The following is an 18,484-nucleotide window of genomic DNA, read 5'->3' on the forward strand; positions in this document are numbered from 1 at the left end:
TCCCCGTACACCCCCAGCCCCCAGCCCTCAGCGTTCTTTCTTCGCTGCCAGCTCACAGCCACGTGGATTTGGAAAATATTTTTACAGAGTCAACCAGAGAATGCAGAGTACATACCAAGAGTGTAGGAGTTGGGCGGGGGACGGGGGGAATGTTCGCGGCTTCCTGGAAAATGTTTTTCATATGGGAGAGAAATGTTACGGCTACTGAATTTGCATCTCATTTATGCCTGGAAAGCTGAAGGAAGGTAAGAATCAGAGCCCAGCCCTGCCTTCTCCTTTTTCTAGCTGACCTGCCTCTATTCATCGCTTCTTTTCTTGAGGAAAAAAAAAAAAGAAGAAATACAAAAGTAAAAGCAACATGAGAACTTGGGGTCAGATCCTGAAGTGGGGAAAGAACATAGGTATAATGGCATTTGCAGCCAGGGATACAAAGAACTAAATATGCCACAGAAAGGCACAGTTTCCTCAAATGTTGACCTTCAGCCAGGGCACGGCTCGTAGGCTGTATGTGTCCATATGACAATGTTGGGGGACCATCTACTCTAAGTGAACAGGAGATGGGACTGAACTGGAGTGATTTACAGTTGAAAAGGGCCTTTTCCTCCGAGTCTAAGAAATCACTGCTTCTGAGGAACAAAGCACATCTACTCTGCTTATGTATGGTTCTATCAACAAACCTGAATCATCCCACCTCACTATGAAGAGAGACAGCTAAATAGATTCGCGGAGCTGTCTTATGCTTGATCTAAGAAATAACACATTTCGAGGAAGCATTTACATTTTAATAAACCAACGATGACTTTCATCAGAAACACGTTTAAAGGAGAAGTGGGAAGAAGTGAAGAAGTTGGCAAACACCAAGAAGTCGGAAGGCTGCAGAGACAAAGTTCCGGGCGTTCAGTCAGAGGCGAAGCGGCCCGGGGCACCTGTCTCTAGCCCTGCTAAATGAAGCTGTCAGGGCGAGCTCCACGCGCTGGGGGTATGGGGGCGGGCGGCGATTTTTTTTGCGATGGCCCTTGCTGCTGAGAGCCTCCGCCTGCCCTCCTGAATCTTCTCTGTAATTCATCAGCCATCCCAGCAGCCCGCCGCCTGGCGCTCAGGCTCTTAGGCACCAAACAGGCACACACGTCTTCCTCCTTTTTCTGATATTTAGACGTGTACCTTTTGTATTCCAAGAATCTTCAAGTCTGCCTCTTTCCGTGGCATGCTTTTTAATCAGTTCTTATTAGACTTAGTTTTTGTTATTAAGTCAAAGAAACAGTTTCTATATAGATCCCCAACATACAGCCCTTCCTCAAACAGAAATCAGCACGTGTAGCGCACAGCAGTATCGCAGCGACAGATCTGATCATCTCTCGGGTTGACTACGTCTCACCGGTGAAGCAGCCAGTGGTCCAGGACCAGGCACTTCAATAGGTGAACTTTCAGGGCAGAAACCAGTGAGGCTGGACTCCTACAGAACTCTCTGCCCCTTAACTGAATGTTCTTACACCCCCCTGTAAGAACATTCTTACAGCACGTAAGACCCAAATCTCTTCCTTGCGGTATTTCCCAGTCTTCGTCCTTCTGAAATTCCTCCCCGAGTCTCTGGCATCACTGAGTTCTCTCCTGACTGTGAACCTTGTGCTGAATTTCCCATGAATGCTGTGGGCTCTTTTTCCAGAAAAGATCATCAAAAGGGAGGACTGTCTTTTTTTTTTTTAATAAATAAATAAATTTATTTTTGGCTGCATTGGGTCTTCGCCGCCGCGCACGGGCTTTCTCTAGTTGCGGCGAGCGGGGGCTACTCTTCATTGTGGTGCATGGGCTTCTCGCTGCAGTGGCTTCTCTTGTTGCGGAGCAAAGGCTCTAGGTGCACGGGCTCAGTAGTTGCGGCGCGTGGGCTCAGTCGTTGTGGCTCGCGGGCTCTAGAGCGCAGGCTCAGTAGCTGTGATACACGGGCTTAGTTGCTCCGCAGCATGTGGGATCTTCCCGGCCCAGGGCTCAAACCTGTGTCCCCTGCACTGGCAGGCGGATTCTTAACCACTGTGCCACCAGGGAAGTCCCAAGGGCTGTCCTTTTTATACCTTTAAAATATACCCAGCTCACCAATGATTCGTGTTGGTGCTAATTATTATTTTCCCTTTTTCAATTTCAGGCTTACATTTGAACCTTCCATAGCAATCAACTGGAAGGCATTTATTCGAGAACAATGATGAGAGGGAGAGAGGCAGAGGCATCTATGCTGACAACTCTGTGCTGGACCATCACCCTTTGACTGCGGAACCGTCAGCACCCATTTCTCCAAGGAGATCACATCACAGTGAACGAGCACAGGAGGCCAACCAGAGAGAGCTGCTGACGGGGAGGAACGGGAGAACGTGAACTTGTGGGTCTAGAACGGAAGGAGGAGGGAGCCATGGAGGCAGAGAGAGGCTGCCAAGGTGCAGTGAGTCCCTCGTCTTGTGGGACAACACACCTCTGAGAGTACCTTCCACACATACACGAATCGCCGGGACAGAGGGAAAAAGCTATGGCGCTGGGACAGGTTTTCATTTCGACCCCCCTGTATTTCTGGAGTGTAACTGCCTGATCGGGTGCCGCCTAGACTCGGAAAGGGCCGCAGTAAGAAGTCTGACGCGGCCTCCAGCCCCCGGGAACTCAGAATCCAGCTGGAGATGGAGCTCCTGGTGAAACGCTGACTGATCTACATGAGATTTTCTCTCACAAGAGAAGACGTGCACGTCTTCCTGAAACAAACAAAAACCACTCCTTCAACTGACAAGCTGTATCAAGATGAGAGAATTACGTGAGAGGAAAACCCACACCATCTCCACTTCTGCCCTCTTGAATTCATCGGGAGCGGGTCCTCGCCTCTCCCGACACTGAGGGGTGTGAAGCACATTTTCTGAGAAAGCTTCATTCCACGAACGGTCACACCAGCAATCCCGGAAGAGTGCTGAAGTCTGACTGGGGACAGGGGAAGTCACCGAGTGGCTTCTGAGCAGCTGGGCCACTCCCATGCCCGGCGTGTACCGTGCCACCACCTTGGGCATCACACAGCTCTTCCTGTGCCTCCAAAAACATTCTATGCATCACTGTGCTTTCTCTGAGCAGAAGAAATTCGTGAAAGTAGATCAGTGTGAAAAACCGCATGCCTTTAGAAGCCCATTTTTAGAGCCTGTTACTTTAGATTTTATGGAAAACATGACTAAACAAACTCATTTCTGTGGCCCAGGTGGATGCTCTCTGCTTTCATCACAATCACCCCCGGCCAGCTCGAGCCACTGTCCTCTGTCTTTGCTTTCTTTGTCTTTCCTCGGGGAGATCGGGGTTCGATGGAAGCCCCTGGCGAAGGTTCCATGCTGCTGAGCCCCGTGGAGTCCCCGACCCAGGGCTGGAACTGGGGGCTTGACGCTGGGGGGTGTGAGAGGCTGCCATCTGACTGGGTGCACACGAGACAGCAGCTGGACAGCCTTGGCCACAAACATGTGGTACATGATTCACCTGCCCCTCATGGTTTCTTCCCTCGTTTTCCTTTCCTGGGGGAGGGGGAGTTGTGTAAAGAATCAAAAGCATTATGTTTTTCCAACTTTAAAGGTCCTAAGCGTTAATTAATTGCAAGAAACAAAAAGGGTGACGAAGAGAGATCTTTGAGAAGCTGGCTGGGCGGGTGGCGCACACTGATTTCACAGCAGGAGCGACGCCAACACAGACTCTACCTGAAAGAGAGAGCGCAACAGATCGTTCTACGCCTTGGAATGGCAACGCAATGAAAACTGTCATGTGCTGATGGCGTTAAGGGTTTCAGTCTTTGCCACTGGCTATTCTGGGACTCACTTAGGGATCACAAGGGTTAATGGCTCCTCGTCAGCTTACAAGGCCCATCCACTGTAAGAGGCGACAGAAAATTAATTAGGTGAGATCAGCTGAAACCCCGTGTTTCTGACTCACTTGATTTTGTGAGAAGCCAACGAGTTGACATATTCTGCCTCCGAAGGAGCCAAAATGAGCAGGCTGCTCCCATGGCAGCCAATCCGGGCGGTTCTCCCAATCCGGTGGATGTATTCAGCAGGTGAAGACGGAGCGTTGTACTAAAAAGGGTAACAAAAATGAAGGCATTCGCAGATCAAGGGACTGCCATTAATTGGAAGTGCAATACCCCTCACCTGCCTCCAGGTATCCCAAGAATTAAATCCTGGTGCTATGGTTACCCTACCACAATCACAAGGAGAAGTCACTCAACCCTGAAACTCCTGGCTTCATTGGAAATAACAAGGCTCCGACACGCCAACAGGAACAGTGGCCAAGTTTCAGATAAACGAGACGTCTTCTCGTCCCAGTATCTCCTATTTAATTTCACTTCTCCACAGGTCTCTTCATTTTCCTATTTGCATCTTTTCACTGAGGTGACTGGGCAAGGTGAGAATGCAGGCAGGTGGGCGCAAACTCGCGCAGGATGGCCGCACGACCTTGGCCTGCTTCCTCAGTAGACAGGGCAGTGGGGCTGAGGCCACAAAAGACGCTGCACAGGGTACGGAGAATCAGGTCTCCACCGCCTCGCTGCAGGCCACCCAGTCCCAACGGAGCAGAGCTGCAGGCCAGTTGAGAGGCACGTTCCCCTTCCTGCAGGGAAACACCTCCACTCCCACGGACAGTGTTCCTGACCCGGCAAAAGGGCCAAGGCTCTAACTCAGCAGAACGGATGCTCTCTATGGCAATAACGTCATCGTCGTCAACACCAACTGTCCCTGTACTCGTTCTGCCCTTTTCTTCTTTGCTGCTACATGCATCAAAGACCAGAGGGCCAAGAATATGATGGGAGGCCAGGCGTATTAAACTAATCAATACCCACAATTATAAGAAGGCTCTCAATGATCAACTACATGTGCCTGGCCTCCTGCACATTAAAATCATCCTCGCCTTCCTATTTCACATCTGCCCCACGGACAGCAGGAAAGAAGACACAATGCCTCTAGTCGCAAAGTCATCATGTGCTGTGAGCAGAGATTCCTAGCCAGTGACAGGCATGCAATTCCACTAAAATGTGAATAAACCGTGACTCACGTAAACAGGGCCCTGTCCCCTGGCCCCCGTACAGAAGGGCTTAAAAATACCACTCTGCAGACTAAGGAAAAGAAAAAAAAAAAAACTAAAGCCACTAGACTAGCGCTAACACCTCTACCCTCTGGCAAAGCATCTAAGGCTAGAGGTATGTGTAAGATGCTGTCAGGGCCTTAATTGCCCCCTGCAGGTCAATGTGCATGGACACAGCTCTCAGGACAGCTGAGCCATCGCCTTCTGGACACGATGAGGCCTCCCAGGGGCCCAGGTAATTCCTGTTATTTTCAGCTTGCTGAAAAATCTGTGTGTGACACACATTAGTCTGTGAGCAGGGGAGCCTGCCCCTCCCTCCCACGGCTGTACCGTCTACAGGCTGTGCTGTAGTGGTCAGGTGGGCTGGGTTAAGGAAAGATGCCAGGAGAACTGTGCAGATCGGGCTGGTTGCTGCCTGGTGACCGGGACAACACCCAAGAGGGTGATGACAATTATTCTACTTAAAGCCAATGCACCTACTCACGATCACACATTCTGGCCTCAAGCTCGCACCTTAACAACTTAAACGCATTACCTGGACAATCCACGTGACTTGAGGGAGATCTAAGCCCCGAGCCGCAACATCCTTCAAAACAGAAAAGAATATGGCTTAGGACAGAGTTTCTCAACATTTTTTGGGGTCATGGATACATCTGATGATCTAATGCAAACTCTGAGCGCTCACGCCCCCCAGGAATGTGGACAACTGCAGGAACCCACTGACGTCCACCTGTGGGTAAAATTCCAATTTAGAGGCTAGTTCTATAGAACTCGCAGCTGAGGCAGCCACAGCCCACTTCACTAGAAGAACATCACCTGCATGTAGGCCTGAGAACTAAGTCATTATCAGACAGTCATCAACCAGGCAGACAAAAAGTATAAAAGCAATGGAGATTTTTTTTTCTCTTCTCTTCAGCTGGTCGCCATCTCAGGAGCAAAGACTCTGCTCTCTGGTTTCTGGCCATTCTGGCAGAGAGACCAGAAACTGGGAACCTTCCAGTCTTTGGCAATAAAGGTACACCTGGCATTCACCTCCAAGCACAAGTCACACCAAGAGTAGCCCCAGCCAACAGGTACTGAGCGCTCACTACACACCAGACAGGGTGGAGAGCATTTTACCTGCGTCATCTTGACTCACTGTCAAAATAACACCTCAGGGGCTTCCCTGGTGGCGCAGCGGTTGAGAGTCCGCCTGCCGATGCAGGGGACGCGGGTTCGTGCCCCGGTCCGGGAAGATCCCACATGCTGCGGAGCGGCTGGGCCCGTGAGCCATGGCCGTTGAGCCTGCGCGTCCCAAGCCTGTGCTCCGCAACGGGAGAGGCCACAGCAGTGAGAGGCCCACATACCACAAAAAATAAATAAATAAATAAAAATAACGCCTCAGACAACTATTACTCCCATTTGATAGAGAGGAAACCAAGATTCAGAGAGATTAAGTAACTTGTCCAGAGACACACAGCTAAGAAGCAGAGCTAGCCCCGAAATCCAGGTCTGCTTTACTTTTCCAAGACCATATCACAGTATATGGTTCCACTATCAAAAAAGATGCTGTGTCCCTCATATGCTGCTGGTGGGAAAGCAAAATAATACAACCCCCTATGGTGGGGAATTTGGTAAATATCCAGCAAAACTACATACGCACTTGCCCTTTGACCCTGAGCAATCTCCCAGCAATCCATCCCTGGCAAAAATTTAAAATCATCTATGCACAAGGCTATTCATTTCAGCACTATTTATTTATTTTTTTAAACATCTTTATTGGGGTATAATTGCTTTACAATGGTGTGTTAGTTTCTGCTTTAAAACAAAGTGAATCAGTTATACATATACATATGTTCCCATATCTCTTCCCTCTTGCGTCTCCCTCCCTCCCACCCTCCCTATCCCACCCATCTAGGTGGTCACAAACCACCGAGTTCAGCACTATTTATAATTGCAGGTCTGGTAATAACCCCAATGTGTAGCAGGAGACGGGTTGAATAAAACACGGCAATACCTACCCCGTAGAACGGCGTTTTACACAGCTACAAAAGGAATGGAGGTTCCTATGTACTGATGTGGAGAATATCTAGGCTATGTTTTGAGCGTGAAGAGTATGCGTTTGTGTAAGAAATGGGGGGAATGCAAATATATCTGCTCATATTTGAAAAAGAAATAATGGAGGGAAAAACCCCAAAGCTTATAAAAAAATAGTGACCTATACGGGAAGGAAGAGAATGGGGGGAGGGGATGAGGATGGAAGCTGGACTTCCTTTAATGGGCCCTTATAATTCTGACCCTGAGACCACGTGTCAACATAATTAAAAATTAAAAAGTAAGGGCTTCCCTGGTGGCGCAGTGGTTGAGCGTCCGCCTGCCGATGCAGGGGACACGGGTTCGTGCCCCGGTCCGGGAAGATCCCACGTGCCGCGGAGCGGCTGGGTGCATGAGCCATGCCCGCTGGGCCTGCGCGTCCGGAGCCTGTGCTCCGCAACAGGAGAGGCCACAGCAGTGAGAGGCCCGCGTACCGCAATAAAAAAAAAAAAGTAAGATAACCAGCTGTCATCCAGTAGGAAAGATAGAATATCACCTCTGACATATTCTTGCCAAAACAAAAACAAAACCCTAACAATGGAATCTAACAAGTGCCTAGACCTACTGCAGGGCAACGGGGACAAGGTAAACAGCACCACAGGGACGCAATGTGGAGTGTCCCGAAGGACAAATGGTCTTTCTTCCACCAAAAAATCCAGGAAGAAGGAGAGGGTAACAAAAACAGAAGACATTAAGTAGACAGAGGGATTAATGGATAAATGCACACATGGATCAATATGCAGAGAACCAACACCTGGAAGGAGGTTCACCAAAACTGTCAACTGTGGTTATCTTGAGGTAAGGGGATTTGAGGCAATTTTTACTTTTCTCTTCGCAGTTTCCTGCGTTGTTTGCTTTGTTTTTCTTTTGACGACGAATGCATATTACTCCCCCCTCCCCACAACCCTGCATTTTTATTTAGAAAAATTTAAACCTACAGAAAAGCTGGAAGAATAGTACAGTGAGCACTTGTCAGTCCTTCATCTTGATTCACCAACTGCTAAACACTGGCACAGCCGCTTTTTCCCTCTGTACACATGTGCTTTTCTCAACCATCTGAAAGGAACTTGCAAGTATCATGACATTTTGCCCCTAAATAGTTCAGCACATGTCTTCTAAGTAAAAGGACATTCTTCTACATAAATCAAATACCACTACCACACCTAAGAACTTCACACGAAATAAGTTTATTTTGTAACAATCAGTCCACGTTCAAATTTCACCGCTTGTACCTAAGACGATTTTTATAGTTGTTTTCCTTTCTTAACCCAGGACTGAAGCCTAGATCATTGCATTCTATTTTTATTATAGCCCTCTAGACTTCCTTAACGTAGAACTGCATCCCCACCCTTAACATTTACTTCTTTTTATTTATTTTTTGGATAACAATCCTTTTTCGAAGAGTCCAGGTGTCTTGAGGAACATCCCAGAATCTGGACTTTTCTGTCTCCTCATAGTAAGATTCAGGGGGAGCGTTCTGGCAGAACGACATCAGGGTGGGGTGTACCGCCCAGCACGTGACCTCAGGATACAGGCAGGGTGTCTGTCCTGTGCTGGGGACGCTGTGCTCGGTCACTGGAGCAGGTGGCATCCACCATCTCACTCCCTTGTGACGGTACCTTTCTCCTTTGCGATGAGTGAGTAACCTCAGGAGGGAAACTTTGAGACTGTTTCCCAGAACATTTTGCCCAGTGGTTTTAGTATCATTTGATGCCACTTGTCTGTATCAGTTGTTACCCTGATGTCTACAAAATGATGGCTTTCTAAGCCTATCGTTCCTTCCATTTCTATAACTGGCATTCTTCTGTAAAGGACGGCTCTTCCTCCTCTCTCCTCGCTTTTCAGTATCACTAAGAATTTATAGGTTTTTAAAGAAAATAATAATCCTGGGCTTCCCTGGTGGCGCAGTGGTTGAGAGTCCACCTGCCGATGCAGGGGACACGGGTTCGTGCCCCTGTCCGGGAAGATCCCGCATGCCGCAGAGCGGCTGGGCCCGTGAGCCATGGCCGCTGAGCCTGCGCGTCCGGAGCCTGTGCTCCACAACGGGAGGGGCCACAGCAGTGAGAGGCCCGTGTACCACACACAAAAAAATAAATTAAAAAAAAATAACAATCCTATGCAAAGTTCTGTAGGAAGCACATTAAAACAATCGCACCCTCATCCTCCAGGGTCAGAGGCAGGATTCAAGGAAGACACTGTCCCACCGTCATCTAAGTCACCCAGAAGACCACTGCAGGCAGGTCAGGGCTGGTCTGCCTTCGCTCTGATTAAATCCCACCTGGGATTTGTGGGTCTCCTTTGAATGGTGGCCAGAGGCTGCATTTATAAATGTTAAGTAGACATTCCATGTATTAGAAGTGTGTCAACCACCCAGGAAGTGTTTTCTGACAGCTCCCAGGTGCCCTGAAAGCTGAAGGCGGACGTTCCAGAGCCGATGCCTTTAAGAACACAATTTAGAGCGTTCTCTGCACTAACCACAGTCACTGTCTTTAGAAAAACGGACAGGTTCTTAAATCTGCGAAGCTCTTGTTAAGAAATGACTTACTTCATTTAAGTGCTCTGCACGGGGAGAGGTACACAATGGGCTGTCTGAGATTTACAGATAAGCTTTGTAAAAAATTTAATGCTCGTCGGTTTAGTAAATCCAACTAAGAAACACAGGTGAATCTCAAAACTAGCATACGGTGTTAGGAAAGCCACTCCGGGTACAAACACGCTGAGACAGTGAGTTAGGAGGAACGGCAGCCCCCGCCATCAGGACTGCTCACGGTTCTTTCCTACTCGGGCTGGGCAATCGGCTCAGGACACCAGGCTGACAACCTTCCCACCGCCCACTACTTCTGGTGTTGGGGTGGGGGCACCTCACAGCCAGCCACTGCTCGGACTTCACCAGCCATTTCCTTAAGCACTTCTTTACAGTCTCAGCCGAGGCTACTCTGGGAGTAGATCAATCTTGCCTGTGCAGGAACAGGGAGAACCGGACTCTAGGACCACTTTAGCAGCCACCAATCCGGGCAAGTCACCTCTGCTTTTTCGGAGCCTCAGAAAATGGCTACAATTTACTTATCTCCCGAGGATGCTGTGAAGAGCCAATGAGACAGTGGGTGTGCAAAGTGTGTTGAGAATCGCAAATCTGAGTGTTCCGGTTCGCGATGAAGTAAGAGCTAGACGGAGGCAATGAGGTGGGGATTTAAAAGCCTCTCGGCTCTCTTCCCCCCTCACACCCCATCCACCCGACCCGGGCCGAGGACCACAGAGGAAGGGGACATGGCTCCATCTTCCTGGATGCTGTCAGCCAGCAGCACCAGAGCCACAGGAAACTGACCTGCACAAGACTCAGGAAAGCCTTCGGTTCTCCGCCCACCCTTAGAACTTAGATCCAACCCAACTGTATTCCTTTAACCTAATTAGGGCGAAAGAATCGCTAAAGTCAATTCTGAAAGACACTCACCAGTCAGGCCTTCAAGTCCGCTGGCCTGACAATTGGCCGCCTCCATGAGACCAAGGGGTACAGATGGAAGGCAGCTTGCTCAGGTGCCAGCCTGTCAGTTGGATTAAAATGACTCATTTATTTACCCGAGAACCTCACAAAGTGCTTTTACTAACAGGGAGAGGGGGCCTGCGGCTCTCCGAGCAAGGGACGCAGCAAATTCGCCTCTGCTGCCTTCCCGTCCTGCCAAAGTCATTACTGCGGCGTGTGGAAAGCCATCAGCGGGGCACAGGCCCCCGTCGTCCGGGTGACAGATTGGGCTGCGTAATCAGAGGGGGAAGGAGACAGCGCAGAAGCTGTCAGAGGCGCGAGATCTTGGCTGGAGCCGCCAAAAAGCTGGCAGCATGAGTTAGCGTAACTGAGTCAATAGCCAACCATCTCCAAATGGTCTTGCCATTAACACGAATGAAATACGAGCGAAAAAGGTAAACTTCGCCTAAAAAGCATGCCCCAGAGGAAACCGAGAAAGTCTCCGTTTCTTCAGGGGTGCTGAAGGGACATGCTTGGGATGCTTACAGCCCCCCTCCTTTGTCTCCTGGCCGCCTGGCACAGGGAAATTTCCCAGGAGGAGAGGAAATTAAGAACCGCACAGACTTAATGGAGTGTTTCGAGCAAAAAAAAAAAAAAAAAAAGAGAGAGAGAGAGAGAGAAAAGGTGGCAGACAGCAGCACAGGTGCTTTAGGTACCTTCTGAAAAAGGAGGCATGTGTGGACAAGCACAAAGCATTCCAAGGGATACTCAGCCAGCGGATGCAGGTGGAGCCGGAAGTGCCTCTCCTCGCTGGGAAAAGGCCAAGGCACTGGGTACGTCCATCCAGGAACAACCAGGGAGGGCCACGCATCAGCCCTAAAACTAGAGGGAGCCTGGAAACACCACATTCCAGTCACTTGGTGGGGTTTCTCCTTCCCAACCCCTCAACTTAACGGTGGTATTGAAAAAACCTCTGGATTAGGGTGAGTGCTTCGCTATAAGCCGGAGGAGATATTCTGCTTCTTTGGATTTCTTAACTCCATTGAGGAAAGTGGGCTTTGAACTTCCAGATGACTCCTTCCTGCTAATACCTGCTCCCTCCTTAACTTGGGTTCTTCTTAGATCCAGTTTTCTAGAGGACACAAACTTACATTTCAAATACGTAAGGACTTCTCTTTCCCAGACTGGTCTCTCCTCCCTGACCATCTTCTCACCTCTGCCCAGACTCTGGACTCATCACGGTCACACGTGTACTGAGAACCCACATTATACAGCCATGTACCAGGTCCCGCAAGATTGCGTGAAGTTAAGAAGATCCTTACTTTTAAGATGTTTAAGATGAAAGGAAACACAGACACACACACACAGACACACACACACACACACACACACACACACACAGACACACCTTTAACTTTCTTCACAATAGAAAAGATATAAGGAGGAAAATGGGGTCGAGGGAGGGACTTTCTAGAAGTAAAGGAAACAGCAGAACTGTGAGCCTTTGTGTGGTTACACCACAATTCCCAACTTCTCACACAAGACAGTCAGTCTTCTGGCCTCATTAAAATGATCTCAGGATGATAAATCAAAATGGCAAAAGATACGGTACAAAGGGGGAAAGTCCCCACGCAACCATTCACAAGTGCTTCCCCTTTATCCAAAGAAGTGAGTCCGCCATCCGCCTTGTCCTGCTGTGGCCCCGCTGCTCATTAACACCCAGGAGGTTCCCGGAGAGCTTTCAGAGCCCGGCAAGTAACAGGCTGCTGAAAAGGACGCAGTGACAACATCTCCCCAACCCAGGCCCCACCTATCACAGCCAAAGCATCTCAGACACCCCAAGTTTCCACCTATAGCAAACAAACACAGCAGAAGTAGAAGGAAGACTGGGCAGGAAAGAAGAACTTTTCCCCACTGGGGACTCTGGGTTTGTACCCTGGCTTAGAAATGGAGAGGCATGAGCTCCCACCCAGCTCTTTTCCAGTCATTTCCTAAAGCAGAAGAAAGAAAAGATGAGACTGGCTGAGGCTCTGCATGCTGGACGTGGCCTGGGCGAGCGAGAGAACATGCACCAAGGGGCTTACAGAAATCAGATTATGGCAAGCGAGAGCCTGCTTTCCACGTGGCACGCGGGCCTGGCAGGGGGCAGAGGTGCCAAGCCAATGGTGCTCCTCAGCTAGCTGACATCACCTGCCCGCAGGCAGCAGCCAACAGGACAAGGAAAAGCATCGTGTGCTTCTGACCCCACCGAGAATCACATTTCAGAAAATGACCTTTTCTTCCGGAGAGCTACTAAAAAAAACCCCAAAACAAAACAAACAACTGAACTTCAAATACCTGGAGTTTTGAGACTCAGAGCTCACCCATGTCTGTGAGAAACAGGACAGCATTTGCACACTAGAAGACTCAAGAATTTCCCACCAGGGACAAATCCAGCATCTCAAGGGTCAAAAATAAAGCATTTTGTTCTGGTCCTAATTCCAACACACAGGTTCCTACTGCCTTCTGTTGTTTTTTTTTTTTTTTGCAGTACGCGGGCCTCTCACTGTTGGGGCCCCTCCCGTTGCGGAGCACAGGCTCCGGACGCACAGGCTCAGCTGCCATGGCTCACGGGCCCAGCCGCTCCGCGGCATGCGGGACCTTCCCGGACCGGGGCACGAACCCGTGTCCCCTGCATCCGCAGGCGGACTCTCAACCACTGCGCCACCAGGGAAGCCCTGCCTTCTGTTTCAATACAGATGATCTGTAACATTCACTCTTCAGATAACACCATATATATGAAAAAGTAAACTTATTCCCAGTGAGCACTTTTTTTTTCATGTCACAAGCAATTCTTTATTGGAATGTTTGAGAGAATCCCATAGGTAAAACTAAACTCTTTATTTTATTTTTTTTTTACAAAGAAGTTTTTAAATTTTTATTTATTCATTTTCTTTAAAGATTTATTATTATTATTATTATTTTTTCAGTATGTAGGCTTCTCACTGCTGTTGGCCTCTCCCGTTGCAGAGCACAGGCTCCGGACGCACAGGCTCAGCTGCCATGGCTCACGGGCCCAGCCGCTCTGCGGCATGTGGGATCTTCCCGGACCGGGCCACGAACCTGTGTCCCCTGCATCGGCAGGCGGACTCCCAACCACTGCGCCACCAGGGAAGCCCTATTATTATTATTTTTTAAAATTTATTTTGGCTGCATCAGGTCTTAGTTGCAGCACACGGGCTCTTCGTTGTGGTGGGCAGGCTTCTCTCTAGTTGTGGCGTGAGGATTTTCTCTTCTCTAGTTGTGCTGCGCGGGCTCCAGGGCACGTGGGCTCTGCAGTTTGCAGAACGCGGGCTGTCGTCCAGGCACACGAGCTCAGTAGTTGCGGCGCATGGGCTTAGCTTCCCCACGGCGTGTGGGATCTTAGTTCCCCGACCAGGGATCGAACCCGATTCTTTTCCATTTTGGTTTATTATAGGAAACTGAATATAGTCCCTTGTGCTATACAGTAGGACCTTGTTGTTTACCTGTTTTATATATAGTAGTTTGTATCTGCTAATCCCAAACTCCTAATTTATCCCTCCCCCATTCCCTTTCCCCTTTGGTAACCGTAAGTTTGTTTTATATGTGTGTGAGTCTGTTTCTGTTTTGTAAGCAAGTTCATTGTATCACGTTTTAGATTCCACACATAGGTGATATCCTGTATTTGTCTTTCTCTGTGTGGCTTACTTCACTTAGTTATGATCATCTCTAGGTCCATCCATGTCACTGCAAATGGCATTATTTCGTTCTTTGCTGTGGCTGAGTGGTATTCCCCAATGAGCGAGCATATTAACCTCAGCCTCAGTCTTTAGAAAAAGGCACGTATCAGTGATTCTCAGCATGGAGGTTCTTGAGCCCCAGCTGTCCACCTACTTAACCCACAAACACCGGGCGCCTGCCGCTCTGTGCTGGACGCTGGGGTGGGAAACACAGTCCCTGTCCTCGTGAGCTTGCAGTCTGGCGGGAAGACACCTAGACCAGTTGTGAGGAGCACCCTAAAGAAATGCAGGGCCCACTGGGAGTGCCTCGTGGGGAAGAACTGGGGCTTCTGTTTCCTGAAAAACCGCCACTGAAGCTGAGGCCTACGAAGGAGTTAGTTTAAGTCAGTGTGGTGTGTCCCAGGCCGAGGGAGCTCATGTACCAGGGCCCCAAGGCCAGAAAAAGTAAGAATGACACATTCAATTGAAAGAGGGCCCTGTTTGGCTGAGGGACAGGCAGCAAGAGGGAAAGTGGAGACAGAGGAAACAGGAAGGGGTCAGGCTCCAGAAGTGTCAACAGAGGATTTTTGACAGAGTTCTTTATCAAGTAGATTACTTGGACTCATCTTCGCTTTAGACCAGGCAAGTGAAGACAGTTTTAGAGCAAACACAAGCATCTGACTTGATGGGCTTCAGAAAGAGAAGGGCTACTTGGTCAGACTCAGATCTCCTTCTGAGGCACGCATTCCAGGAGCAACTGCTCTCAGATCTGAAGGACCAGAGCCGGCGGAACCACTGTCTGCCACACACACGTGAGAATCCGCAGGTCACCGGGCAGGCCGTCTTGCAGATGACCATGCATATATACGCACAGGAGAAACAAAGCTGCACTCGCTCACAAACTCTCCATTTAGAAAGAAAACAATCTCCATTACCTTTCAAACTAAATACAGAACAGGAGTTCCTTAAAAAGTAATTGTATTAAACGAGGCCTAGACAGGCATTCAAGTAGCTAAACGTCGCTGCTTCTACCTAGCCCTTGTTCACAGGATTAATACTAACTTTATGGTATAATTTCATTACCGTATATATAGGGATTTCTCAAATAACCAGCTGGGGATTAAGTGACATCTTCCAAGATGGCACCAACAGGGAAGGCATTTTAATCTTGGGAGCCAGCAGCAACTCTGGTGAAGTGAGTCCCCAGAGAAGCAGGGACGTTGAAGGTGTGAGTTTTCGATCTCCAAAGATCACAAGAGACGTGCACGACAAAGGTCACCGCGGCGCTGGAGGAGGTGGCTACCCACGACTGCAAAGACTGAGGCCGAGTGAGCGGCCCTGAAAACTGCAGGGCAGATGACAGCTCTGGACACCAGCACATAGACTCTGTCCAAGCGCATCTACTTTGCTTTAAGAGAAGGTGAGCAGAGGCAAGCAGAGTGATTTTGTTGTGAAAAGACTTTCTCAGCTCTAATTACTCCCGATAGCTGTAATTTACAAGTTCTTGGTGGAGAGAAATCGCCAAGATTCACACGTTTTCAGACAACAGCTGCCACTATTAGTGAGCAAATCGCCAAGTCTTCCGCGCGGTGGCAGCCCGCTATCTGCGGCAGTAAGGTGGCAAACCAGGAGTGCAGAGAGACCAGCCACACCAAGAGGCCCCCGGAATTCCTGTTCCCTGTCGGGGGGGCCCGGTGACCCCAAGGCAAATCGTCAGGAGACGAAAACCTGCCACCGCCATCACAACAACTGTCAACCTTCCCACGGAGCGCAGAATGATACATACCGTGCAAAGAAGAACCCCCGTTTTGGAATGTGAGAATTCTTGAAACACTGCTGTTCTTTCCTGCAAAAACAAGGAAAAATAGGGCCTTTATAACTCTGAGATCGAGTCCAGCAAGGTAGGCTTAGATTCTCATAACTCTCCCAATTTTCTACTGCTATAACTATTTTTAGGCACAGAGAGAGAGGTTTTGCCAAGAAAGAGGAAGAAGTGGATTCTTCACATCTTCCAACGAGACCCTGTACCTACACGACCAGGCTTCTTGGACTGGGGCAGAGCAACAAGCTTTGAGGGCAGCACGTTTCATTAAGACAATGCGGGGGTGGGGGGAGGCGGCCACGCCCTCCAGAAACGGCCAACACCCAGAGCAAGGAGGGCCAAAGGCCAAAGTTCCTGCACTCAGGGTTCCCAACTCAGAATTTACTCTAACGCCTCTTCTACAGGTGGTCTAGAGGCTGAACAACAACCAACCTTTCCTATGGGGCAATTTTCTTAAAAACTGATTTCTAAAAAGACTTTCAAATTATGAAAACCATATATTTTAACTGTAGAAAAATCATACTTCGAGTCAAAGGAAGGAAATTAGATCATCCCACCACTCAAAACAAACCACCACCACTGGCAACACCTTGAAGCTTCCTGAGCCCCCTTCTAGGCAAAACATAACCAAATATGTGGCTTAAAAACTGGCATCATGGTTCTTACACTCCTAACATGCTCTTATCATATATCAACTGAAAGTGGACATCTTTCCATGCCAATAAACAGCCCCAAACCGCCTCGTCTCCCGTGACTACACCGTATTCAGCTGAATGGGAGCCCTGCCTCCACGTGACCAGCGCCCCACTCCTGACACAGCTGAGGCTGTCTGCACCGCTCACCATCACAGACAACGCCGCGATAAACAGGTCTGCAGGTAAGTCACTGCACTCATGCTTAACTATTCCCTTGGGGTAAACCCCTAAAGGCAGACTTGCTGGACCAAAAGGCCTTGGGCATGAACTTGCAGGGGCCACAGTGGGGGTGTGCTTAAGTCACAGTGTTGCCAGCAGTTAAGACGTGGCCAAGTCCATCTGTCAGCAACAATAACAAAAAGGAAATATACCCAAGTCACTGCAGATTTGGAAAGAAGAAGGAAGCGAAGTCTCTCTTTCCGCTCTGACACCAAGGTATACCTCATCCTGGCCTTTCGCGGGTACACGTTCCATCACGTGACTGGACCCCAGGCTGCACCTCACTGAGCACAGTGGACATGACAACCGGCACGTAGGGTGTGTACCAGGTACCAGATGCCGGCCCGCACTTCACACGTCTGAACGTATCCGATCCTCAGAGCAGCCCAGTGAGCAGGTACTGTCACCACCCTCACTTCCAGAGGAAGAAACCGAGGTACAGAGAGGTTAAGTAACTCGCCCAAGGCATGTGCATATACTGTTAATACAGGACTGAACTGAGATCTGAACCCAGGGAATCTATGGCTGCACTGTAGAGTCAAAATCAGAAAAAGATCAGGAAAGTTCATAAAAGCCCGTGAAACTAACCTTAAAAGTCCAGACATACTGTACTGAGAGCTGGGGTAAGGAACACAACTACCAAAGTCCTGAGCGTCCATCACAGCTGTCGTGCAGCAACTTCTTCAAACAGTAGCTCCTCTCTGATGCTCTTATACTTGGTTAGGGTCACGTCGGTCACTTCGGGAGACCACACTAAGGTCAGGTGGAGCAGGGGGCAGGGTAACAAGCCAGGAGGACGTGATGGGGACGGTTTTAGCTTAGTCCCCTGGGACAAGACACTGCACCAATATTTAGAAAACGAAATACAGAGATCCTCCCTGCCACCTTCTACCCATCTCACAGGGAGGGTGTGAAGGCTCAACACTTAATAAACAAGACAAGTAAACTACTGACAATTATTAAACGATGAAAAAACGACACTTTTCCTGAAAGAGAAATAACAGCAGTAATGGCACCTGACGTTTACCCAGCGCTCGCTCTGCACCAGGCCTCGTAGTCAGTACCTGATCTGCATTAACTCAGTGAGTCAACACAACGACGCCAAGAAGTACGTACTACTGTTCCCTCCACCCAGAGGCACAGAGAGGTTCAGTGCTCTCCTGAGGTCACACAGCCAGTGAATGGCAGAGTCAGCAGCAGAGCGCAAGCAGTCTGCCCCCAGAGCACACGGCTGTGAACACCCTACCCAGATACCACCCTGTTACAATGAGAGATGCACGGTCTGAAATAACCTAACTGCAGAATCTTCTGTTGACACAGTCAAACCCCTAGATCCTTCTGAGTCCACATCCAGTTCCTTCATCATCCTCACACCTACCCTGCATGATGGCTCTGCAGAAAACAGACCTGGAATATTGAT

The 18,484-nt window shown here is 49.2% G+C and overlaps 1 protein-coding gene across 1 annotated transcript in view; it reads right to left on the bottom strand.

The window, feature by feature from the left end:
* DDX31 (DEAD-box helicase 31) overlaps positions 1–18,484 on the bottom strand; it is a 73,227-nt gene that overhangs the window by 31,494 nt on the left and 23,249 nt on the right. The window contains 3 exon segments of the mRNA XM_024762726.1: positions 3,934–4,073; positions 5,612–5,662; positions 16,115–16,174. Coding sequence (XP_024618494.1) covers positions 3,934–4,073; positions 5,612–5,662; positions 16,115–16,174 — 251 coding nt within the window.

This window comes from Neophocaena asiaeorientalis, unplaced genomic scaffold, assembly GCF_003031525.2.
Source record: "Neophocaena asiaeorientalis asiaeorientalis breed wild unplaced genomic scaffold, Neophocaena_asiaeorientalis_V1.1 scaffold78, whole genome shotgun sequence".
Lineage (NCBI taxonomy): Eukaryota > Metazoa > Chordata > Mammalia > Artiodactyla > Phocoenidae > Neophocaena > Neophocaena asiaeorientalis.